Genomic DNA, 25,957 nt, shown 5'->3' with positions numbered 1-25,957 from the left:
GTATATGTATACGTAAGTGTATATGTATAACTGATTCACTTTGTTATAAAGCAGAAACTAACACACCATTCTAAAGCAATTATACTCCAATAAAGATGTAAAAAAGAAAAATCCACTTGCAAAGGATTATTGAGATAGGCCTTCTCACACCCTGGTGGTAAAAGTATAAATTAATATAATTTATCTAGAATGCAACTTACTAACCTATGTCTGAGTTTTAAAAATATGTATTGTGACTTCAGGAACTTGAGCCTGTAAATATACTGTAAAATATAAACAAACACGAAAATAGATGTATAGTTCACTGTTATTTCTAGAAAAAATAGGAAATAATCTAAAATCTAACAATAGAAGAAATAGAAGAGTCTACAATAATTAAGAGTTTCCATTTATTGAGTTTTCATAACATGTCCAATTTTGTCAAGGGCTTTGCAGATGTGATCTTATTTTGTCTTTATAATGACACAGGGAAGTAGGGACTCTTCACATTTTATATTTGAGAGATTTCTATCAGAGAGAGTAGGGACATAGTGGACATTACCAAACTCACACGTGGTAAGGTTTGTATTCATGTGATTAAAAAGTGAATGTTCTTCAATATTACGTACTTCTTTCCTCTATAGTAATACTATGCATCCTTTTAAATGAGCTGTTCATTTTGTTGAATCACCACTGAATTGATCTAGAAATAATGCTGGTGAAGCGTAAATGTTATTTCATTAAAGTTTGGTCATTGATATCGGGAAAAAAAAAAAAAAAGCCGCCTGCCAATGCAGAGTGCACGGGTTCAATCCCTGGTCAGGGAAACTGCAAGTTGCAGGATGCAGCCAAAAGAAAAATAAGTAAATAAACACCCTATACACTTCATTTAGGCATATCATTTGTTGATGTTTTGCTACATTCTCTCTCTCCCTCCCTCTTCTATCTATCTATCTATCTATCTATCTATCTATCTGTTTTTCCCCAATCCATTAAACAGTTACTTGAAGCTATTGTGACCCTTCACACCTAAACATTCAGCGGGTATTTCCTAGGAACAAAGCTATCCTTACATGCAACTACTATATACTATTCACTCTAAGGAAACTTAACATAAATACAATTACAATCGGCCCATTATTTAAATTTCCTCAATTGTCCCAATAATATCCTTTACAGTTTCTTTTTTTTGGTGTGTGTGTACACATTAGTTTTATTGTAACAAAGTAACTTGTACACTTTTAATGTTTAAAACTGAACATCATCTTTCCTTTACAGTGAAACAAAAAGAAAAATTTAAAAATAAACAGGAACAAAATTACAATAGAGAATGTCAATTGCAAATAAGATCCTACAGGTTCTGCAGATTCTCCCATCGAGTGGTAGGGCTCAAGTCATCATTAGGAGAGAATTTTATTTTAAAAGTGTCAACTTAGGGCTTCCCTGGTGGCGCAGTGGTTGGGAGTCCGCCTGCCGATGCAGGGGACGCGGGTTCGTGCCCCGGTCCGGGAGGATCCCACATGCCGCGGAGCGGCTGGGCCCGTGAGCCATGGCCGCTGAGCCTGCGCGTCCGGAGCCTGTGCTCCGCAAGGGGAGAGGCCACAACAGTGAGAGGCCCATGTACCGCAAAAAAAAAAAAAAAAGTGTCATCTTAAATTGCAAAGATGTCCATTAAACATCGCAATTAAACATGCCAGAGGAGAAGCCATGTTGTCAAAATGCCCACTTAACCCACCCAAACATCTCAAACCCACCCTTTGCTGACCTTCTATAACCCCATTTTTTAAAGTTTTTTTTTCTTTTTTTAAACAAGAGAAAGTAGACAGATACATGTTGGTAAACGCTAACTGTCCATACTCACATAGAGACACAGTGTAATCTCTGAGCCCAATATACAGAGAAGGGAGGAAAAAAGCTAGAATTCTATGTATTACTACACAGGGGCCTAGCACCCTCCAGCTTCCAGCAGAGCTAAGGGAGCAGAAGGTTTTTCTTTTTTCCCCACAGAGAATGGTGGTGTTGATTACATAAAGTTTTTGTTGAGACAGGAAAGGATAAAAATGAATTTGGAACAGAAAGGGGTAGAGATTCTTTTCCCACTGAATTCTGCTCAAGGTATTTTCCCCCAAAATAAGTTGTGAGCCATGGTATAAAGGAGAAAAGAGACCTCAAAAACAGGGCGCCTGAACGCAAGAGGAGGAGAAAAGAAAAAGACTGCAACTTGCTCCCAGAGACTGGAGAAAATTAAAAAAGGAAGGTTGGAATCCATCAGTGTTCCATTAGTCATCTTCTCCTTCATCTTTCTCTCCTCCCTCCCCCTCATCATCATCTTCATCTTCTTCACCTTCATCCGCATCCCCTTCTTCATCAGTATCTTCCAATCCTTCTTCCTCTTCATCATCATCTTCTTCTCCTTCCCCTTCCTCATCATCCACGTCCAGAACCAAGTAGTACTGTAATGGATTTGGCCAAATATCATCTTTGATGACCTCTCCTAACTCATCTGCACCTGCATCAGAATGATCAGTAAACCAGGTGAAGCAGCTTTCTGGTTCCTCATGCTGTCTCTTCCTGCTGGCTTTATTCTGCGTTTGATTTGAACGTTTTGTCAAATCCTTTCTGGATTTCCATTTGAGTGGACTTTGAAGATGGATCACCACTCTCATTCAGATGAAGTTCTTTGGAGAGAACTTTATTTTCTAAGTCAGGGTTTTCATCAAAATAAAAATCTATTCTGTAACCTGAGTTAGTATCTTCAAATTCTGTCACTTCACTCTTGTCAAATAATGCAGTGCCTCTTCATCCTCCTCCCCAAGCAGTGCAGACACTTGTGGATGGTTAACAAATGTTACCCCAAAATTTGGGATTTTGGCCATCAATTCCGACCTCTTCTGAAAAAATGGTTGGCGGAGTTTGTTATATTTCTGTTCTACTTTCAAAATCTCCTCACTGGCTTGTTCATTAAGTCTGTCTGTTTCATTTTGTACTTCATCAATATGTTCAATTGCTTCTTGCTGTTCTTTTTCTTCGTTGGTCAAGTTCGGAGAAGCAGACGTTTCCTCTGGCCTGGAGGCAGAAGTCAGTCTCGGTTTCTTTGGCTTCTTTGCTTGGGGTGGAAGTGAAGACTGGTGTTTGGGGGCCATGCTGGGAGAAAAGCCAAGAATCCACCCAAGGGAAGACGCTCGTACCAGGAGCTCTGAGAACTCTACAGTTTCTTATTTTTTTAATTCAGGGTACAATCAAGGATCACACATTACATTTAGTTTTCATGCCTAGTCTCCTTTAATATAAAAACAGGTCTGTAGCCTTTTTTTTTCTTTCATGACTGACATTTTTTAAGACTCCAAACAGACTGTTTTGCAGAATGTCCCTAATCTTTGGATTTCAGTTTCCTCATAATTAGATTTAATTGTTTTTTTTTAATTTGGGGGGACAAAAATACTACATAATTAATGTATCCTTATATACCCCACACCATGATGTACATTATGTCAGTTTGTCCCATCAGTAGTGACATCAAGTTTGATCATTTGGGCAAGGCAGTGTTTGCCAAATTTCTCTATTGTAAAGGTATGTATAGTAATCTATGGGATAATACTTTGAGGTTCTGAAAGTATCTTGTTCCCTACAGCTTTTTACCAATGGTTCTGACATCCACTGATGATTCTTGCCCAAATCAGTTATTACAATGGTGATTGTAAATGATTTTATATTTCTATCCTTCCTTCTACATTTATTAGTTGTAATATTCCTATACAAAAAAGCTCCCCCATCTCTCCCATTTTCTTTGTTTACTCTTAATATCTTATGGACACATGGATTCTTTATTAAAAATGAACATGTTGTACACCTTACATTTATACAATGTTATACATCAAATATATATCAATAAAAATTAAAAATAATCATGTGATAATCCACTACTGTCATTACTAATTTTGATCCTTAAATTGTCTCAAATTTGACCAACATGAGACTTTTCAAGCTGGTTCCTGTTTCTTTTGGCAAGTCCCCATCAATTTTTGAGCACTTCCTTGCATTTTTCTATAAGTAAAAAATTTCCTTATTATGAAGAGGGACCAAGATGGTGACATAGAAGGCTCATGAACTTCCTTCCTCCCATGGACACACAGAATGTACAGCCACGTACAGAGCAATTCCTCTGGGAGAAATCCAGAAACTAGCTTAGCGACTTCTACACATCGAGTAGATGAGAAAATACTCACCTCAAAATGGGTAGGAAAGGCTGAGACACACTCTCACCATGAACCTCACCCTCAGTACAGGGCCATACAATTGGGCGGGGAACCCCCAATTCCCACCTTCTCTCTGAGGAGTGAAAGGTTTGGACCCACATCTTGTGCCCCAACTTTTAAGGTTCTTACATCAGGGATGGGTCCCTAAAACACAACAGGGCTTGTGTCCATGAGTCCCACAGGACTACAGCAAACAGAGGAGCAATTCTTAATGGGTCTGTGACTTCCTTTGATCATTAAACTTTCATTTCTCACTGTGCCATCACTTGGATCTTGTAATATGTTTTTTTAATTGTAGTAAAACACACATCACATTACACTTGCCATCTTTATCATTTTTAAGTGGATATTTGGGTTTCTTCCACCTCTTGGTTATTGTGAATAACGCTGCAATGAACATGGGTGTGCACATATCTCTTTCAGACTCTGCTTTGGATTCTATTGTATATATAACCAGAAGTAAGATTGCCAGATCATATGGTAATTCTATAATTTTTTTGAGGAACCACTTCAAAAACTACTATTTTCCATATCAGCTGTACCATTTTACATTCCTACCTATAGTGCACAAGTGTTCCAATTAATAGGATGTTGGTCACATCCTCACCAACCCTTGTTCATTTACTGTTCTTTTGACAGTGGCTACCCTAACGGGAGAGATGTAATACCTCATTGTGGTTTTGATTTGCCTTTCTCATATTAGTGATGCCGAGCTTTTTCATGTGCTTGTTGGCTATCTGTACATCTTCTTCAGAGAACTGTCTGTTCAAGTCTTTTGCCCGTTTTTAAAATCAGACATTTTTGTTGAGTTGAAGTTCCTTATAAATTCTGGATATTAATCCCTAATCAGATATATGATTTCCAAATATTTTCTCCAATTCCATAGATTGCCTTCCACTCTCTTGATTGTTTCTTTTGATACACAAAAGGTTTTAAGTTTCATGTAGTCCCATTTGTCTAGTTTTGCTTTTGCTGTCAACGCTTTTGGTGTCACACCCAATAAATCATTGTGAAATCCAAAGTCCTAAAGTTTCCTCCTAGTTTTATAGTTTAGGTCATGTGTGTAGGTCTTTAACCCACCTTGAGTTAACTTTTGTATATGGTGTAAGAGTCTAACTTCATTCTTTTGCATGTGGATATCCAGTTTTCTGAGAACCATTTGTTGAAGAGACTGTCCTTTTCCTATGTGTGGTCTTGTACCCTTGTAGAGAATCATTTGGCAATACGGTCAGCCCAACATATCCGAAGGTATTGCACCAGTGGATTCAAGCAGCTGGGGATAGAAAATATTTGGGGGAAAAAGTTCCAGAAAATTCCAAAAAGCAAAATTTGAATTTGCTGTACACTGGTAACTATTTACATTGCATTAGGTATTATAAGTAATCTAGAGATGGTTTAAAGTATATGGGAGGATGTGCATAGGTTATACGCAAATACTTCACCATTTTATATAAGGGACTTGAGCATCCACAGATTTTGGCATCTGTGAGGGTCCTGGAACCAAGCCCCTGCTAATATAAAGGAACGGCTGTATGTGTATGGGTTTATTTCTGGGCTCTCTATCGTTGCATTTGGTCTATATATCTGTCTTTATGTCAGTACAACACTGTCTTGATTACTACTCTGCTTTGTAGTATGTTTTGAAATCAGGAAGCATGAGGCCTCCAACTTTGTTCTTCCTTTCCAAGATTGCTTTGGCTATTCGGGATCCCTTGAGATTCCATACCAGTATTGGCTTTTTTTCCTTTCCATTTCTACAAACGTTATTGGTATTTTGATTAGAGACTGTATTGAATCCATAGATCACTTTGGGTAGTATGGACATTTTATTGCTATTGAGTCTTCCAATCCACGAGCACAGAATGTCTTCCCATTCTCTTGTATCTTCTCTGATTACTTTTAGCAACATTTTGTAATTTAGTGTACAAGTCTTTCACCTCCTTAGTTAGGTTTACTCCTAGGTACTTTATTCTTTTTGATGCTATAGCAAATTGGATTGTTTCCTTAGTTTCTTTTTTGGTCACTGTTAGCGTACTGAAATGCAACTGATTTTTCCATGTTGATTTTGTATCCTGAAACTTTGCTGAAATCATTAATTAGTTGTAACAGATTTTACAAATGGATTCTTTAGGATTTTCTACGTAAGATCATGTCATGTGTGAACAGAGATAATTTTACTTCTTCTTTTCCAATTTGGATACCTTTTCTTTTTCTTGTCCAACTGCTCTAACCCAGACTTTTCAACATGTGCTTTATCAGTCGGTATAGGCTAAGTTATGCTCTTGTAAAAAACAAACAAACAAACAAAAAAACCAACCCAAATCTCAGTGGCTAAAACAACAAATGTCTATTTTTCATTTACCCTAGTGTTGGGATGTTCTGTGGGATCCAGGCAAAGCAAGGTTCCATCTCTATGTTTTCATGATTTGAAAGGCAGGCCAAAGGGAGCATAGTTCATCACATAATGACTTTTAAAACTTCTGCCTAGAAATGATATATATCATCTTCACTCACATTGCCACACCTCACTTCAAAGGTGGTGGAAAAGAGCCATCCTACCCTGGGTCCATAAACAAGAGAGCCAGAAATATTTGGTAAACAGCACCAACAACTGCTACACTCTACCCTTCTAGTTACCAAACGCTGATTTCACTTTCTCTACCACAGGCCACGTATACACACACAACCCCCTCCTCCACACAGACATTCTCCAAGTCCTGTCCAATCATGACATCATGCTCAAAGTCCAAGAGATCTAGGTGGAGCACAGCTGTCTCTACAGCAAGGGGTATATGTAGTAGTATCAGTATCAGGAGGTGTGGCTTTTTTTGATCTAGAGACCTATGCACCAAGAGGGCAAATTATCTGCCCTTATAACACCAAATATACAATTGGTGGAATAGGAACAGGACAACTACAGTGAACACTCCTATTCAGAAAAGGAAACAAAACAAAACACATAGAAGTGACTAGTCTCTAGCAATTCTGTCTACAAGATGAACTGTGCAAGGGCACCTTACTTTGGGGGTAAGGAATTCAGAAAAGCTAAAAATAAAAGGACAGGCAAGAGTAGATAAGGCAAATGCATTACAGAAAAGAAAAAGAAAGCAAAGATCCTGTTCTTAATATAAGAAAAAGTAGAATTCAGGCTAAAGAGCATTAAATGAGACAAAAAGAATACACTATAATGCTAAAGGCTACAGTTCACAAAAAAAAATATCAGTTATGAGTATCCATGCACAAAACAACACAGTAGCAACTTTCGTCAAGTGGAAACTCTAAGAAATGCAAGGAGAAATAGACAAAGTATACTAAGATTAGAAAACTCTATTTCTCTCAGTGTGAGACAGATCAAAGAGTCAAAAATAAATGTAAGGATACAGAATACCTAAACAATCAGGTAGATCTTACGCATAAATATCAAACCTTTTATCCTGATAATACCAGATAATACAGAATGTACCTCCTTTTCAGGTGTACATGGAACTTTCATGAAATTGACCATGTTAGGCTACAAAGAAAACCTCAATATTTTCCATATTGCATATTCAAACAGCATATTATTTCTGCATGCCTTTTCCCATCTTTTAACTTACTGAGGTGTAATTTACAAATAATAAAATGTACCCATCTTGTGCACATTCCAATGCTTTTTGACAAATCAATATATCCAAGTAGCCATCACAGCAATCAAAATACAGAAAATTTCCATCATCCCCCCAAACTCCCTTGTACCTCTACAAGAGCCAATCTTCTCTCTCCACATCAGGCAATCAATTTACTTCCCATCACTATAGATTGGGTTTGTGCTTCCTAGAGTTTCATATGTACGGAATCATACAGTATACATTCTTTTGTGTCTGGCTTCTTTTGCTCAGCTTAACAGTTTTAAGATTAAGATTCATCTATGTTATTGTATTAGTAGTTCATTCTTTTTTTTTTTTTTTTTTTTGCGGTACGCGGGCCTCTCACTGTTGTGGCCTCTCCCGTTGCGGAGCACAGGCTCCGGACGCGCAGGCTCAGCGGCCATGGCTCACAGGAGCAGCCGCTCCGCCGCATGTGGGATCTTCCCGGCCTGGTCACGAACCCGCGTCCCCTGCATCGGCAGGCGGACTCTCAACCACTGCGCCACCAGGGAAGCCCAGTAGTTCATTCTTTTTATTGCCAAATAGTATTCCATTGTATGAATGCACAGTTTGTTTATCCATTTACTTGTTGATGGATACTTCGGTTGTTTCCAGTTCCTATCTATTATGAATAAAGATAACATGAACATTGATGTACAAGTCTCTGTGTAGACATGTTTTCATTTCTCTTGGTTAGATTTCCTAGGAGTGGAGTTACTGGGTTGTGTGGAAAGTGTATTTTCCCATTATTTCCAACAGCTTTGTGTCATCCTGATTTAGGCACATCTTGTAAATACCATATAGCCACAAGATTTTAAAAATAGCCAATCTGAGCATTTGTCTTTTAATAAGGGAACTTAACCTAGTCACATTCATTCATCCTGACTACTGTGTTTGGACTTCTCCCTACCCAACTTAGTTTTCTATTTTCCATTATTTCTTCTTCCCTCCCCTCTTCTGCATTTCTTTTTCCTCTTTTCTTTTAGAATTTACATATAGTGAAGTATACGGATCTCCAGTGGTGTATTCTGCTTTTTTATTTTTAATTTTTTTGTTAATTGAGCTTCCCTTTTCCACTTTATTTCTGTTGGTTTAGGAGACGTACAACTTACATTAGTTAGGATTAGGTTTGGCTATACAATTAAAGTAAAACCCAGGTAGCCTTTTCTAATGTATTGGCACACCTGGTCACTCAATTCCAAAGCCAACACTATCTAACAGTTCTCCCGCAGAAGAAGAACAACTCTCCAGTAAGAGCTCTGATTAAGACTATTTGGCTTGACCCTGATCACCCATGTTTGAAATAATCACAATGGCAAAGGGAATAAGGAGGTTCTAATTGGTCCAGTTTGACTCGAGGTACCTCATATAAGTGGAATTACAGTATTTGTCTTTTCGTGACTGGCTTATTTCACTTAGCATAATGACGTCAAGGTTCATCCATATTGTAGTATGTGTCAGAATAGTATAAACACATACTATTCCACTGCATGTATATACCACATTTTGGTTATTCATTCATCTGTTTGGACACACTTGTGTTGCTCCTACCTCTTGGCTATTGTGAATAGTGATGCTAATGAACATGGGTGTACAAATATCTCTTCAAGATCCTGCTTTCAATTCTTTTGTATATATTCCCAGAAGTGGAATTGCTGGATCATATAGTAGTTCTATTTAAAAATTTTTGAGGAACCGTCATACTATTTTCCATAGCAGCTGTACCATTTTACATTTCCACCAGCAGTACACAGCAGTCCCAACTTCTCCACATCCTCGTCAACACTTGTTGTTTATTTATCCTTAACAGCAGCCATCCTAATAGGTATAAGGTGGTATCTCATTGTGATTTCAATTTGCACAATGATTCAATTTCCCTAATGATTAGTGATGTTGAACATCTTTTCATGGGCTTTTTGGCCATCTATATGTCTTCTTCAGAAAACTGTCTGTTCAAGTCCTTTGCCTATTTTTAAGTCTACCTCATTGTTTTTAAATGCTCATGACATTCCATAGTATAGGCATAACATAGTTAAAACTTTCTGATGGATATTTACATTCTTTTCAATTTTTCTCTATTATAAATAGTGGTGCAGTAAACATCCTTCTATATAGACTTCCTTGTACACATGTGTGAATTTTTTTTACACATTTATCATGCATTTACATCACACTGATCATGTGATGCAAATGCACTGATCATTTTAAAGGAAATCACCTATATGATACCTGTAAATAACCAAAAAACAGAATTGGGCTCACACGATATCTGCAATTTTTATTTTAGTGGATCCTGCCCAACTGCTGTCTGAAATGGTTATACTTATCTGCATTCTTGTCAGCACTACATGACTATCCATTTCCTCATACCCTTGTTATATATATTGGAAAATCTTCTGGTCAGTTATTTGTCTTAATTTTGGGGGAAGCTGTTTTGCAGAGAAATCTAATTTTAATGTATCCACACTTAGCAATCTTTTCTTTTATGGCTTTTATGTTCTTCATCTTCTTTTAAGAATTCTACTCAGAGCCTATACACATTTTTCTTGTTTTTTTCCTAATACTTTCATAGCTTAAAAAATATTTAGACTTTGATCCAGTTGAAACATTTTCTCGTGAAGGATATGAGGTAGAAATCTAATTTTTTTTTCAAATGGATAGCCAACTTGTCATTATAATACAATAATCACTAACATTTATTGAACAACACTTACTTGTAACAGGTACTGTTCAATTCAACCCCATCTTATTGGGGTTGTTTTGAGGATTAAACAAAACATTTAAGAAGGGAAGCAAAGAAGGCATCAAATGGCTATGTGGTTTGCCCAATTCATACAGATATTAACTGGTGAAATCAGGATTCTAACCCTAATGGAATGACTCCACAATATTTGGCTTTTAATGTAATTTCCTTTTCATATAGATTTGAAATACCAGCTTTATAACATACCAAATTGCCATAAATATATAGGTCTACTTATGGACTTTCTAGTCTGTTTCAATGATCTATTTGTCCATTCTTAGCTATGTTGTGATCATGTAAAACATCTAATCTGATTATGTTATCCACCCTAATTAAAGTTTTAATAACTCCCCATTGACCTTAGGATTAAGTCCAAACCCTTTAGCATGTCATATAAAGCCCCCTCCCTCCCACCTCCTACCTCTGGAGTCTCAGATGTGGGTACAGACACCTTCCCTTTCTAGTTCTTTTTAAAGATTAACTCAAACATAACTGCTTCTGGTCTTTCTCCCCTCCCCATTCCAACCAAGCAGAAAGAAATCATTCTTTCCACCTGTATGTCTACTCCCTCATACTTTTATCTTAGCATCATTATTTTACCGTATTTATTCATCTACATGTTTCTCTTTTCCATCATAAATGAGTATCTTGAGGATAATACCATATCTTATTAAATACCTAGTATCACCTTAATAAATATTTGTTGAGTAAATCAATATAAAATGACCATCAAATTATGTGAGCAATTATCTGATTTATAAAAAGATGCAACAAATTTTAAAATGACACAAAATATAATTTTCAAAACAACATTAAAGGGGCTTCCCTGGTGGCACAGTGGTTGAGAGTCCGCCTGCCGATGCAGGGGACACGGGTTCGTGCCCCAGTCCGGGAAGATCCCACATGCCGCGGAGCAGCTGGGCCCGTGAGCCGTGGCCACTGAGCCTGTGCGTCCGGAGCCTGTGCTCCACAACGGGAGAGGCCACAACAGTGAGAGGCCCGCGTACCGCAAAAACAAAACAAAACAAAACAAAAAAAACCCAACAACAACAACAAAAATATTAAAAAGTGAGTGTATTTAACCATACTGAGCTCATTACAGAGCAAATGGGTGAGTGGAATAATAATTCATGCTATAGCATGTTTAATGAACTGGCAAAAGAGAAAGTTGGTTGAAGGAAGGCAGAAGAAATTTGTCTTTTAAGAATTAGAACCGAGGGGCTCCATAATCATCTGGCATCCGCTCAATGTTGTACCTGATCAGAACAAAAAATTAACACTGGTAAGAAATGTGGGTCCAGAACCCACCTTAAAAACCCATCCTTTACTGATTACATCACTCTCACCTCCTGTTGTGAATCCTTTTTGTCAGTGGGAACTAAATTTTAAAGGCCTATCATAATGAATGATTTACAGCAAAATGCTGACTATATTATCTTTATTCTTCAAAGTGAGAATGTTAAGTTGGGGAGCCAGGCTCTGAGTCCAGGTAAGTCCAAGGCCCTCACCCATATTCTTCCCATTCTGTTGTGTTTGTCCCAGGATAAAAGCTGGCCAATAATATCTGAGGACTGACATAGGAATATCCAAGAAGGATAAAAAGCAGCTTTTGTTTGTTTGTTTGTTTTGGCTTAAAATAGTGGTCATTTATTTATTATTTAGTACAACTGTGAGGGCTGATTAGGTGGTTTTGTTGCTGGCCTCCCTGGACTCACAGACCTGCCAACAGCTGGGGGCCCAGCTGGCACTGGGTGTCCACAGCTTTTGTTTTTTTAATAAACTTTTAGTTTCCCAGATGAGGTGCTAATCACATGCACTAGGTTTCAAAAAAATATTTCTAGCCAAAAAGATTAGCTTGATTTTAATTACCGCTTTGTATTTAAGGCCACACATCTCCCTATTTCTTCTAGTGATCTTACTGTAACAATGTGAATGTCTGCCTCATTCCTAAATCCTAGCTCTATCTTTTGCCTTTGTTCTTGTTACTTTGCCTCATTTCTTCAAATAGAACTATGTAAACATTTGATACATCAATCTCTTTCAAATCCTTCTATAACTTGACCTCATTTTTAATTGATATCAATTATATACTTTTAATCACTTCCCTAAGAGAAAGTTCTCACCTATGGTTAGAAATGTACATGATGGGAACTCCAGGGATCTTCCGGATTCTTCGTTTAAGGTCCCGGTCAACTGTGGCCACAATGTAACACTTGTGCTGGAAGAGACCCATTGGGTGTTCACATAGAGCTCATTCAGTGATACTGGATACAACCACTGGCTAGTCTGAAGAACTATTCATTTTCACAGTAAATAGGAAAGGAAAGGCTAAACCAATTTGTTGAGTAGCTACTATGATCTAGGAGCTCAAATTTATAAGCTGCCTGGGCTGAATGTAGTTCTAAGAATCTTGAGGGGGAGAAGATAGAAAAACTATTTAAAAGCTGCAAATTGGTTTTTGTCTTATAAGTGGAGAGGATTTTCGTATCTGTGACAGACAATTCCTTGGTTTTGGGAAAACGCCCTTAGAGATTTTACACAAAGGTAGAATAAGTGCCTTAGATCCGAGGGCACAACTTTTGCGGTCTGTGGCATCTCCAGGGCTGACTTACTCTGAGGCCTCCTAGCAGTGGGGGTAGGCTGCCTCCTTGGCCCTAAAGCCAGAATAGGATGATCTCCAGGACAAGTCTGAATGAAACAGCTCTAAAAGCACTAACATTTAGCTACAGTTTGGAACTAATTTGTATTGTACTTTACTTCCATCCTACCCAAATCTCTCACTGAGTTTTATAAAGAGTTGCAGATTGGTGTCAGCCATGCTGTGGGAAATTAAGGGAAATGCTGGCCCCACCCATGGGATGAAGTGGCTAAAAGGACGGCAGTGTGGTCACCAGATGAAGATGATTATCCTCAGCAGAGAGAGGCTCTTTAAGTGCAATCAGTAGCAAAAGTTCTTGTAGTATTTGACAAGGAAGCCAGAACACAAGAATCAAAAACCTACTTATTCTAGGGTATGTGTGAAACAGCATCCTGGGAGACTTAGACATAACAAAATTCCTACACAGGGAGTAAATGGAACCTCACTTTAGATTCACAGGGAGGTGGAATCTGATACATTATTATGTGTATACTCACTCACTTAAACCATCTTACAGAGAAGATTTGTGGAATAAAGAATCAGTAAATGCTCCAAATTACACACCCAATAAATGCAAGTGCTAAGATTTGAAATCCTCCCTCAGCCAGTGATCTTTCCATTATGGTTATAGTATATACTTCCAATCCATTTTCTCAAGTAAATGAGGACACCTACACTTCACATGAAGGGATTCTATATAATTTTTTTTTATCATTTATATTCCTAGATACTTTACATGAACATTCAGGAAATAAGTTTATCTTTTTTTTTTTTAAATAGCACAAAGTACATATTAAAAATGATGATACCTGAGTTACTCTTTGTACTAAGCAGTCATCTGCATAGGTTCCTTTGTGTGTGCATGGTAATCGTTCAAATCTTGGATCCTTGGCAATCCTATATGGTTATAAAAGTGGATTAATGAAAACATTCAAGCAATTGAATAACTTTATGACTCTCAATCAGTGAAATAAGAGTAATGTGATCTATCTGGAGCTTTTAAGACACCCCTCTCCTCCTGAAGCTTATCTTCTAATTGAAAGACAATTTAGAGAGAAGGGAATTACTGACTGACAGCTGCTGTGCCTTACATCATGTACTTGTCACAAAACTGAATTATTATATTTCCATTTTACAGATAAAGAAGCAGATTCAGAGAGATTGATTAATTTGTTCAAAGCTACACAGCTGGGAAAAGCCAGGATTCAAAACCAAATCAATTTTAACCTAACCATTTTACTTTTAGAAAGTTGTCTTACACACATGTACAAGAATATAGGCACAAGGATGTCACTACTACACAGTTTAGAAGAGTGGAAAATTGGAGATAATCTGATTATCCACCAGCAAGGTAAAAGTTAAATACATTTTGGTACCCCTATCCTATTTTAAAAAATGAGGTAGAGTTGTATGTACCAATGTGGAAGGACAAAAAAAAAAAATCATATTCATTAATGCCTTCACTGGTCTCAACAGAAAGGTCTTTAGTATGGGGAATGTGATAAGCTTATGATTTTCCAAAACTCTAGTTTTTCACTTGAAAGCTCAATTTTTATCATTGGTAACTAACAGAGTAAGTTGTTTTCCTTGAAGTGACAGGTTCATTGCATTGATTTTTGAGAAAATACCTCCTAAATACCAAAGTCTGAAAAATCAGTGTTTGCCAGTTGTTCTTCACATAAAAATGATATTTCATGAAAAAGAAGCTGGTTCAGCTCACAACTGAAGCACAAAAATGCTTTTCATAGAGACAACGTTCATCCTTTGGTATGTTTTTCTTCTTCCAGTTTTATTGAGATATAATTGACATACAGCACTGTGTAAGTTTAAAGGTATACAGCATTATGATTTAACTTACATACATCATGAAATGATTACCACAGAAAGGTTACTGAGCATCCATCAGGAGAAATGCTTTATGTGTACTTCACATTTCACCACACAGAATACTGATGTGTACTGCAGGGTTGAGATTTAACGAAGTTAATGAATTTTACTGCTCTGTTGAGCATATTCTTAAGCGACTGGCATTTTTTTTCAACTGCCAGTGGGTGGTAGTGAAGAATACAGAAACTACTAGCATTATTTGGGCCCACTGCCTTGATTTGTACTAAGGCACTGGCATTTTTTGCATTCAGTGCAAATGTCAGCACAGTGACAAAGGCAACATCTTGGAATTACTATGAAAACAGTTTTGCAAACTCCCTGCAACAGTCTCTAGGACCCCTGGGGTGGGGGAGGGTTCCATGAGCCACACTTTGGGAACCACTGCTGTAAACTCAAGGGCACTTTCCAGATAAACTCAAAACTTCTTTAGGTAAACTCAAAATGCTTTACATGTGAAATTCTGAAGAAGATAACTAGATAACAAACTAACAGAAAAACACTTTCTAATTGAAAATCTAGAGGAACTTAAATGGAGGCCCATGAAACCAATATGACTAAGTAACTTAGTTCAAAAAGCTTCAGCTTGAAAACCTCTAACCTTCCAATGTTTGCTTTCTTCATTATAAATAGTTAACTAATTTTGTATGATTTTTATTTAAACTAATCAGACAAGAAATCTTCGGATAGCAAACAGTTGAAGGAGGGTCAAAACAATCTTCATTACACCAAGCTAGAACAAATCTGGACCAGGTCCTTCCTACCTTAGAGCCACTCGATACTTCTGCCCCAATTTCTCAATTTCAGCCATTACGCAGTCAGTTATACAAGGGATACCTGTTAGGAAAAAAAAATTAGTAACAGAACTTGTAAAGGAACTGATTTAACTCTCTCTGAATTATATCCGGTTGAGAGTATGCACGCATGTATGTATGTATGTATGTATATGTATTTACTGTTTGCCGTGCCACACGGCTTGAGGGATCTTAGTTCCCTGACCAGGGATCAAACCGAGGCCCCCAACAGTGGAAGCGCAGAGTCCTAACCATTGGACCACCAGGGAATTCCCCTGTTAAGAATCTTTGAAATGACAGCAAAATAAGCACAGTACAGTGAACAATAAGAACTAGAGAAGAATAAAATCCTTATCTATAAAGAAACTAGGGAACTGTTCCAACCCCACATCACATTCCATAAAGTATCTGTCATAAACATAACTGGGGAAAAAAACTGAGCTGGATCCTTGTCATTGTTTATATATTAAAATAAATTCTAGATGGAAAAAAATTTAAATGTGAATCAAAATATTTAAATGTGAACCAAAAGAAACCGTGAAATTAACCAGAGAATATGAATTTGATCACATAAAAATATAAAACTTCTGTTTGACAACTATCAAACAAAAATTCATACTGAAGTAAAATAAAAATAAACTGGAAAAAACATTTTTACACATTTGTCAAAGGGTAAATTTTCTTAATATACAAAGAGCTTTATAATAATAGCTTGGAAGCACTGAAATTAAAGCTGTGATTAAAAAATCTTCCAACGAATAAAAGCCCAGGACCAGATGGCTTCACAGGCGAATTCTATCAAACATTTAGAAAAGAGCTAACACTTATCCTTCTCAAACTCTTCCAAAATATAGCAGAGGGAGGAATGCTCTCAAACTCATTCTACGAGGCCACCATCACCCTGACACCAAAACCAGACAAAGGTGTCACAAAAAAAGAAAACTACAGGCCAGTATCACTGATGAACATAGATGCAAAAATCCTCAACAAGATACTAGCAAACAGAATCCAACAGCACATTAAAAGGATCATATACTACGATCAAGTGGGGTTTATCCCAGGAATGCAAGGACTCTTCAATATATGTAAATCAATCAATGCGATACACCATATTAACAAATTGAAGAATAAAAACCATACGATAAGCTCATTAGATGCAGAAAAAGCTTTCAACAAAATTCAACACCCATTTATGATAAAATCTCTCCAGAAAGTAGGCATAGAGGGAACCTTCCTCAACATAATAAAGGCCATATTATGACAAACCCACAGCCAACATCGTTCTCAATGGTGAAAAACTGAAACCATTTCCTCTAAGATCAGGAACAAGACAAGGTTGCCCACTCTCACCACTATTATTCAACATAGTTTTGGAAGTTTTAGCCACAGCAATCAAAGAAGAAAACAAAATAAAAGGAGTCCAAATTGGAAAAGAAGAAGTAAAACTGTCATTGTTTGCAGATGACATGACACTATACATAGAGAATCCTAAAGATGCTACCAGAAAACTACTAGAGCTAATCAATGAATTTGGTGAAGTAGCAGGATACAAAATTAACGCACAGAAATCTCTGGCATTCCTATACACTAATGATGAAAAATCTGAAAGAGAAATTAAGGAAACACTCCCATTTACCATTGCAGCAAAAAGAATAAAATACCTAGGAATAAACCTAAGAGACAAAAGACCTGTATGCAGAAACCTATTAGACACTGATGAAAGAAATTAAAGATGATACAAATAGATGGAGAGATATACCATGTCCTTGAATTGGAAGAATCAACATTGTGAAAATGACTCTACTACCCAAAGCAATCTACAGATTCAATGCAATCCCTATCAAACTACCACTGGCATTTTTCACAGAACTAGAACAAAAAATGTCACAATTTGTATGGAAACACAAAAGACTCCGAATAGCCAAAGCAATGTTGAGAACGAAAAATGGAGCTGGATGAATCAGGCTGCCTGACTTCAGAGGGGTGGGATATGGAGGGTGGGAGGGAGGGAGATGCAAGTGGGAAGAGATATGGGAACATATGTATATGTATAACTGATTAACTTTGTTATAAAGCAGAAACTAACACACCATTGTAAAGCAATTATACTCCAATAAAGATGTTGAAAAAAAAAAAAGGAAGGTGGGAGGTAGATCTAAGAGGGAGGAGATATGGGGATGTATGTATATGTATAGCTGATTCACCTTGTTATACAGCAGAAACTATCACAACATTTTAAAGCAATTACATTCCAATAAAGATGTTAAAAAAATAATAGCTTGGAATTATGTGTTATTTGCCAGACACTGTGCTAAGCACAAGGATTATCTCGTTTAATCTTAAGAACAATTCCTATCAGGTAGCATTGTTATTATTATTCCCATTTTATAGATGAGGAACCTGAATACAATGAAGTAACTAGACAGCAAAAGGTGAAGCCAAGGTTTGAACTGAGACTGTCAGGCTTCAGAGTGGGTTCTTAACCACCAGGCTACATTTCAGTTCATAGCAGAAGACATACAAATGGTCAATCAACATAAAAATGCTCAATTTCACTCCTAGTTAAAGAGATATACATTGAGACAAGATTATACTTTCTACCTATTAGGATGGCAAAAATTAAACAGATGAAAACACCCAATATTTGAAGAAATAGGTATCCTCACATTGTAAGTAGGTGTATAAATTTGTATAACTATTTGAGGGCAATTTTGCAATACCTATTAAAATTAAAAAATATATACTCCCTTAATATTGCAATATGGCTTCTAGAAAATGTATTCAAAAGAAATATTCCACCCTAACACAGAGACACATTCACAAAGATATTCACTACAGCTTTGTTTATAATAGGGTAAAAACTGGAAATAATCCAAATGTCTAGTCTTTAAAAACGACATATTTAAACAACAGAATACTTGTAGTGGGGTGGGGGAGGAATGGACTGGGAGTTTGGGGTTAGTAGATGCAAACTATTACATAGAGAATGGATAAACAACAAGGTCCTACTGTATAGCACAGGGAACTATATTCAATATCCTGGGATAAACCATAATGGAAAAGAATATAAAAAAGAATGTATATATGTGTACAACTGAGTCACTCTGCTGTACAGCAGAAATCAACACAACGTTGTAAATCAACTATACTTCAACAAAAAAAAATAAAGAATACTATAAGTGAAAAAAAGAATAAGGCCCATCTATATATATTGGCACAGAAAAATGTTCAAGATGTATTTGTTCAATGTAAAAAGCAAGGAGAAATAGATAACTAAGACGTGATCTATCCATACAATGCCATACAATGGAATATTATTTGGTAGCAAAAAGAAACGATATACTGATACATGCTTTAACATGAATGACCCTTGAGAACATTACACTAAAATGAAAGAGGACCAAAAATATGTGACCCCATTTTAACGAAATGTCCAAAATAGGCAAATCTATATATAGAGAAAGCAAATTAATGGTTGCCTATGTGCGGCAGGGTGGGGCGGGGGGTTGGGGGGAATAGGGGGGGTTGGGGGATGATGGCTAAGGAGCTCAGTTTCTTTTCACATAATGAAAATGTTCTAAAATTGACTATGAATACACTAAAAGCCACTGAATCATATATTTTATTTATTTATTTTTTTGTGGGATTTTAGTTCCCCGACCAGGGATTGAACCTGGGCCCTCGGCAGTGAGAGTGCAGAGCCCTAACCACTGGACCACCAGGGAATTCCCTAACTCATATATCTTAAATGAGTGACTTATATGGTATGTGAACTAGATCTTAAAGCTGTTTTTTTTAAAAAAAAGCATGAAGATAAAAAAGTAAATAATGCATGATCTATTCTCATTAATAAACAAAAGTAACCTCTACCCCACAGAAATTGTATATGAATTTTTAAAAGCTGCCCCTTTCTGAGGAAAAGCTTTATAGGGAACTTTCATTTTCTTTATGCTAGATTTTCTTTTTACAAATACATTAACACTCTTGAAAGCAAACAAAGTTAAAAAATCTTAAACTAAAATACAATGCCCAGAAGAAAAAGCAGTTGTAAAATGGAGGAAAGAAGAAGTCAGGAAGAGCAGACAGTCATGGAATCAGAGGGCAATACACGTCTTAAAAGGATCAATTTCAGAGCCATGTAGCACTGAAGCAAGGGCTTGCATCAGGAGCAGGGAAGCAGGCTCAGGAAGATCACTACAAAGAGGACTCATGGGCAGAAAAGAAAGCTCATGGGTAGCTAACCATGCTCCTTTGTTAGAATATCAAATGCAAGGGACCAGGAGCTATGAAAAGGTCAAAGGGGCCTCTCCAAGGCAAGAGGAAGATAAAGGCATTCTTTTATAAATAAAGGCAAGTGAAGAAAAATTAAATAAGCAGAGCTTAAAACAGTTAAGGAATCTCCTACGTAACTGAATTTGTACTGTAGTAGAATGTTTCTTCAGACTTTACTTTGAGGTATTATGTTACACAGAAAGTGGTATTTTCCTTAATAAGCTTGTTTTTGGAAAAGGCACCATGAGAACATTTAGCTGTATGCATTATAGCTATACTCTATGGTATCCATATCTGCAGAAAAACCTAACTATAGGACTAAAGCTATCCTAAACAATCATCTGTATTTTTTTTTTTTTTTGGCCACACTACGCACTTGTGGGATCTTGGTTCCCTGACCAAGGACTGAACCTGCGCCCTCAGCAGTAGAGTGAAAGTGCCGAGTCCTAACCATTGGACAGCCAGAGAATTCCCCTAAACAATAACCATTTAGATAATAGTGGCAGAGCTATATAGTCAGGGAAGCAATTCACCTCCAAGGGGCCATGCTTGAATCCTCCATCTATTTCATTTATAAATAGGTCACAGCATTCCTGGAGGAGCAGGAACGCCATAGGAATACAAGAAGTCTACCAAGATTAGTGTCTTCCCTCATACAGGCCACCCTAGTACACTTTTACAGGCATGGTAGTGCGTCAACTTCAGACTACTCTTTATGATTTCTAAGAGGCTTTTTAAAAAATTAAAGTATTAGATGTGGGCTTCCCTGGTGGCGCAGTGGTTGAGAGTCCGCCTGCCGATGCAGGGGACACGGGTTCATGCCCCGGTCCGGGAAGATCCCACATGCCGCGGAGCGGCTGGGCCTGTGAGCCATGGCCACTGAGCCCGTGCGTCCGGAGCCTGTGCTCTGCAATGGGAGAGGCCACAACAGTGAGAGGCCCGCGTACGGTTAAAAAAATAAATAAATAAAATAAAATAAAGTATTAGATGTACATAGCTTAAAAAAAATACGAAAAGGACTATATGAAAAAGTAACCATCCCCTGATCTTTTCCCACCCCACCAACTCTGATCCACAGAGATGACTATTTTAATTCATTGGCTGTTTTTCTCACTTGGTGGTTACCTTTATAACTTGGTTAATAATAAACTTATGCAGTTACTTTTTTTTTAGGAAGATAATCAAAGATATTTATTGCAACATTGGTTATGTTAATATATTTTCTAGATTTTTTTCATCTTAGTGCATCCAAGTTTTGAAATGCCTGAAGCTGTACAAAGGTCTTCGTAGCATGTATTAACATGGAAAGGTGTTCATGATACATTACTCAGTGAAAAAAAAACAGGTGGCCAAAAAGCATGCATAGTATAATTCCAATTATGTTTAAATCTATATTTTTATTAATTGTAAAAGGTTGGAAGGTAATACCCAAACTATTAACAGTGATTATTTCTGGGAAGTAAAATCACGGCCTGATGAGGGGGAGAACTTTTGCCTATTCTTTTTATGTTCTGTATTGCTTAGTTTTTCGCTTTTTTGTTTTTTAAATATGTATTTATTTATTTATCTAGTTGCATTGTCTTAGTTGCAATAGGCGGGCTCCTTAGTTGCAGCTCACTGGCTCCTTAATTGTGTCACGTGGGCTTCTTAGTTGCTGCAGGCAGGCTCCTTAGTTGTGGCACATGGGATCCTTAGTTGAGCATGCAAACTCTTAGTTGTGGCATGCATGTTGGATCTAGTTCCCTGACCAGGGATCAAACCCAGGCCCCCTGCATTGTGAGCATGGGGTCTTAACCACTGTGCCACCAGGGAAGTCCCTGTATTGTTTAGTTTTAATGTACATGTTACTATTATAATTTACATAATTTAAACACATGTTAAATGATTTTTGACTCACCCACTTCCTGTAAAACAAAGTCTAAACTCCTTAGCTTTTTACTTAAAGCACTCAACAATTTGTCTCCAAACCACTTCTGCCAATCTTTAAGAAATGTTTGTGGATAGAATTGAGTTTCACCTTCACTCTCCCACTTATACTCACTTGACCCCAACTATTCTCACCAAATTTGCTCTCATGTTTTCAACCTTTGGGAGTGTCCTTTCCTTTGCCTGGAATGCTCTCTCTCTCTCTCTCTCTCTATTCACTAAAATCCAACCAAGCTATGAAGCTCAGATCAAGTAGCACTCACCCTCTCTTGAATTCCTATATTATATAATATCTGATACTCAAGAAGTGATCATTATCGAATGAAGAAATGAATCTTCAAGTTTCTGTTTAGTTTTCTCATTTGTAAAATGGGGACATACTACTCATCATATTAGGTTATTGTGAGGATTATGATAATTATGAAAAGCACTTAACACAACACCAGAACATAGTAATTCATAGTTCCAAACAGCTGGCATTATGATTATCTTTTTTTCATCTACTGACATCTCCTCTCTCCATCTAGATGGTCAAATCCTGGATGACAGGAACAGCACACCATATATTCTAGCACCATTCTTTAAACTCTGTGTAGTAGAGCCACTTCATATTTATTGTTAATGGTGACAATGAAGATTATGAAAGAAATATACCACTAACTTTCAAAGAAATAACAAATCACTTAGTTTGGAAAATACTATTACTTCATGGTACCAAGAATAACATATTAACATGGAATTATAATAGTAAAACATTACTGAGATGAAATATACAAATAAAACAATATGTTCTTTCTTCAGTGAAATCACAGAAAATAGGATAGGTCATTCCTAGAATTCTATTTTCACAAACGTAGTCAATACTTACTAGATGCCAGACAATAGTAGGGAATTATTTACAGAAAACACCAGACGAATTTGGTTTAATATCTTGTTGGCAGATGATAACACATCATGCTTCTATAGAAGCTCCATGTGTTCCAGAATTTTGATGTAATAGGATTTTACATACTGTCATAAAAATAGAATGCTCTACTGCAAAGACATAGCAGGAGTGACCAAGTCTTGTTATGTTTAGTTCCTCACATTGTTCCTGTCCAAAATCACTGCTACATTACAGCCTTCAAGTTTCAGTCAATTTACTGGCAGCTTGATTGGATCAGTTTCTGTTCCCACTTAATCCCACCTGACAGATATGATCTGGGTGGCACGGCACAGTGCCACTGAAACAACTGGAGTCCCTGGTACAGTACATTACCCTAGAACAATAAAGTCAGATTGTTATTTTATCTTCGGAGGCCTAAAAATTATTTTTCTGAGCATGGCTTCTCGTTTGGTTTGTGTGTCTGCTCAGTACTTTACAGTTAAACCAACTTTGTCCCTCATCAGTGTGTAACTCTGTGTCCAGTATTTCAAGAAGTCAAAGTGTGAATCATTTAAATAAGATACATAGATGCCTTATTTTTTTTGTTTTGTTTTTGTTTGTTTTGTTTTAGCATTATTTACTTATTTATTTATTTTTGGCTGTGTTGGGTCTTCGTTGCTGTGCATGGACTTTCTCTAGTTGCGGTGAGCGGGGGCTACTATTCATTTTGGTGCACGGGCTTCTCAGTGCAGTGGCTTCTCTTATTACGGCTTCTCTTGCTGTGGAGCATGGGCTCTAGGAGCACAGGCTTCAGTAGTTGTAGCTCGCGGGCTCTAGAGCGCAGGTTCAGTAGTTGTGACGCATGGGCTTAGCTGCTCCGCGGCATGTGGGATCTTCCCGGACCAGGGCTCGAACCTGTGTCCCTGCATTGGCAGGCAGATTCTTAACCACTGTGCCACCAGGGAAGTCCCTTAAATATTTTATTTAAACTTAAAACTTGGGGGGGAGGGATAAATTGGGAGATTGGGATTGACATATACAATCTACTGTATATAAAATAGATAATAAGGACCTACCGTGTAGCACAGGGAACTCAATACTCCATAATGGCCTATATGGGAAAAGAATCTAAATAAGAGTGGATATATGTACATGTATAACTGATTCACTCTGCTGTACACCTGAAACCAACACAACACTATAAACCAACCACACCCCAACAAAAATTCTAAAAAAACCTTAAAACTTATACGCGTAACTAGCATCTTTTTTTTTTAACATCTTTATTGGAGTATAATTGCTCTACAATGGTGTGCTAGTTTCTGCTTTATAACAAAGTGAATCAGTTATACATATACACATATCCCCATATCTCCTCCCTCTTGCGTCTCCCTCCCACCCTCCCTATCCCACCCCTCTAGGTGGACACAGAGCACCGAGCTGATCTCCCTGTGCTATGTGGCTGCTTCCCACTAGCTATCTATTTTACATTTGGCAGCGTACATATGTCCAAGCCACTCTCTCACTTAATCCCAGTTTACCCTTCCCCCTCCCCGTGTCCTCAAGTCCATTCTCTACATCTGCGTCTTTATTCCTGTCCTGCCCCTAGGTTCTTCAGAACCATTTAATTTTTTTGATTCCATATATATGTGTTAGCATATGGTATTTGTTTTTCTCTTTCTGACTTACTTCACTCTGTATGACAGACTCTAGGTCCATCCACCCCACTACGAATAACTCAGTTTCATTTCTTTTTATGGCTGAGTAATATTCCATTGTATATCTGTGCCACATCTTCTTTATCCATTCATCTGTTGATGGACACTTAGGTTGCTTCCATGTCCTGGCTATTGTAAATAGTGCTGCAATGAACACTGTGGTACATGACTCTTTTTGAATTATGGTTTTCTCAGGGTATATGCCCAGTAGTGGGATTGCTGGGTCATATGGTAGTTCTATTTTTAGTTTTATAAGGAACCTCCATACTGTTCTCCATAGTGGCTGTATCAATTTACATTCCCACCAACAGTGCAAGAGGGTTCCCTTTTCTCCACACCCTCTCCAGTGTTTATTGTTTCTAGATTTTTTGATGATGGCCATTCTGACTGGTGTGAGGTGATACCTCATTGTAGTTTTGATTTGCATTTCTCTAGTGATTAGTGATGTTGAGCATCCTTTCATGTGTTTGTTGGCAATCTGTATATCTTCTTTGGAGAAATGTCTACTTAGGTCTACTGCCCATTTTTGGACTGGGTTGTTTGTTTTTTTGATATTGAGCTGCATGAGCTGCTTGTATATTTTGGAGATTAATCTTTTGTCAGTTGCTTCATTTGCAAATATTTTCTCCCATTCTGAGGGCTGTCTTTTCGTCTTGTTTATGTTTTCCTTTGCTGTGCAAAAGCTTTTAAGTTTCATTAGGTCCCATTTGTTTATTTTTATTTCCATTTCTCTAGGAGGTGGGTCAAAAAGGATCTTGCTGTGATTTATGTCGTAGTGTGTTCTGCCTATGTTTTCCTCTAAGAGTTTTACAGTGTGCAGTTACTTTTTATATTTATTAATTTTAGGCATTTAAATTATTTACCTCTCTTACTCATCACACATGCCTTATCCCATCTTCCCAATTTTATTTTTTTTAATTTTTAAAATATTTAAATATTTATTTATTAATGGCTGCATTGGGTCTTTGTTGCTGCACCCGGGCTTTCTCTAGTTGTGGCGAGCGGGGGCTACTCTCCGTTGCAGTGCGCAGGTTTCTCATTGTGGTGGCTTCTCTTGCTGTGGAGCGCTGGCTCTAGGCGCATAGGCTTCAGTATCTGTGGCACTCAGGCTCAGTAGTTGTGGCTTGCGGGCTCTAGAGTGCAGGCTCAGTAGTTGTGGCACATGGGCTTAGTTGCTCTGCGGCATGTGGGATCTTTCCGGACCAGGGCTCAAACCCATGTCCCCTGCATTGGCAGGCGGATTCTCAGCCACTGCA

At 37.5% G+C, this 25,957-nt stretch overlaps 1 protein-coding gene, 1 non-coding gene and 1 pseudogene across 5 annotated transcripts in view; all 3 read right to left on the bottom strand.

Annotated features, from left to right (window-relative positions):
• The window catches only part of FCF1 (FCF1 rRNA-processing protein), a 36,030-nt gene that overhangs the window by 5,959 nt on the left and 4,114 nt on the right, over positions 1-25,957 (bottom strand). For 3 of the 4 annotated variants that reach the window (XM_033404873.2, XM_033404969.2, XM_033405024.2), the window contains 3 exons: positions 15,891-15,963; positions 14,052-14,139; positions 12,728-12,822 (listed from right to left, as the gene is read on the bottom strand). In XM_033404873.2, coding sequence (XP_033260764.1) covers positions 12,728-12,822; positions 14,052-14,139; positions 15,891-15,963 — 256 coding nt within the window. Of the gene's footprint in view, positions 1-11,663; positions 11,861-12,727; positions 12,823-14,051; positions 14,140-15,890; positions 15,964-25,957 lie in introns of those variants that run through there. The other variant, XM_004262240.4, reaches the window with a different exon arrangement.
• Positions 1,659-8,194, bottom strand: LOC117196410 (protein SET-like; annotated as a pseudogene).
• TRNAE-CUC (transfer RNA glutamic acid (anticodon CUC)) lies at positions 19,573-19,645 on the bottom strand. The gene has a single exon. It is a non-coding gene; the product is annotated as a tRNA-Glu (tRNA).

This window comes from Orcinus orca, chromosome 2, assembly GCF_937001465.1.
Source record: "Orcinus orca chromosome 2, mOrcOrc1.1, whole genome shotgun sequence".
Classification (NCBI taxonomy): domain Eukaryota; kingdom Metazoa; phylum Chordata; class Mammalia; order Artiodactyla; family Delphinidae; genus Orcinus; species Orcinus orca.
The sequence above is the reverse complement of the archived record's forward strand: the minus strand, read 5'-3'. Positions and strand labels throughout refer to the sequence as shown.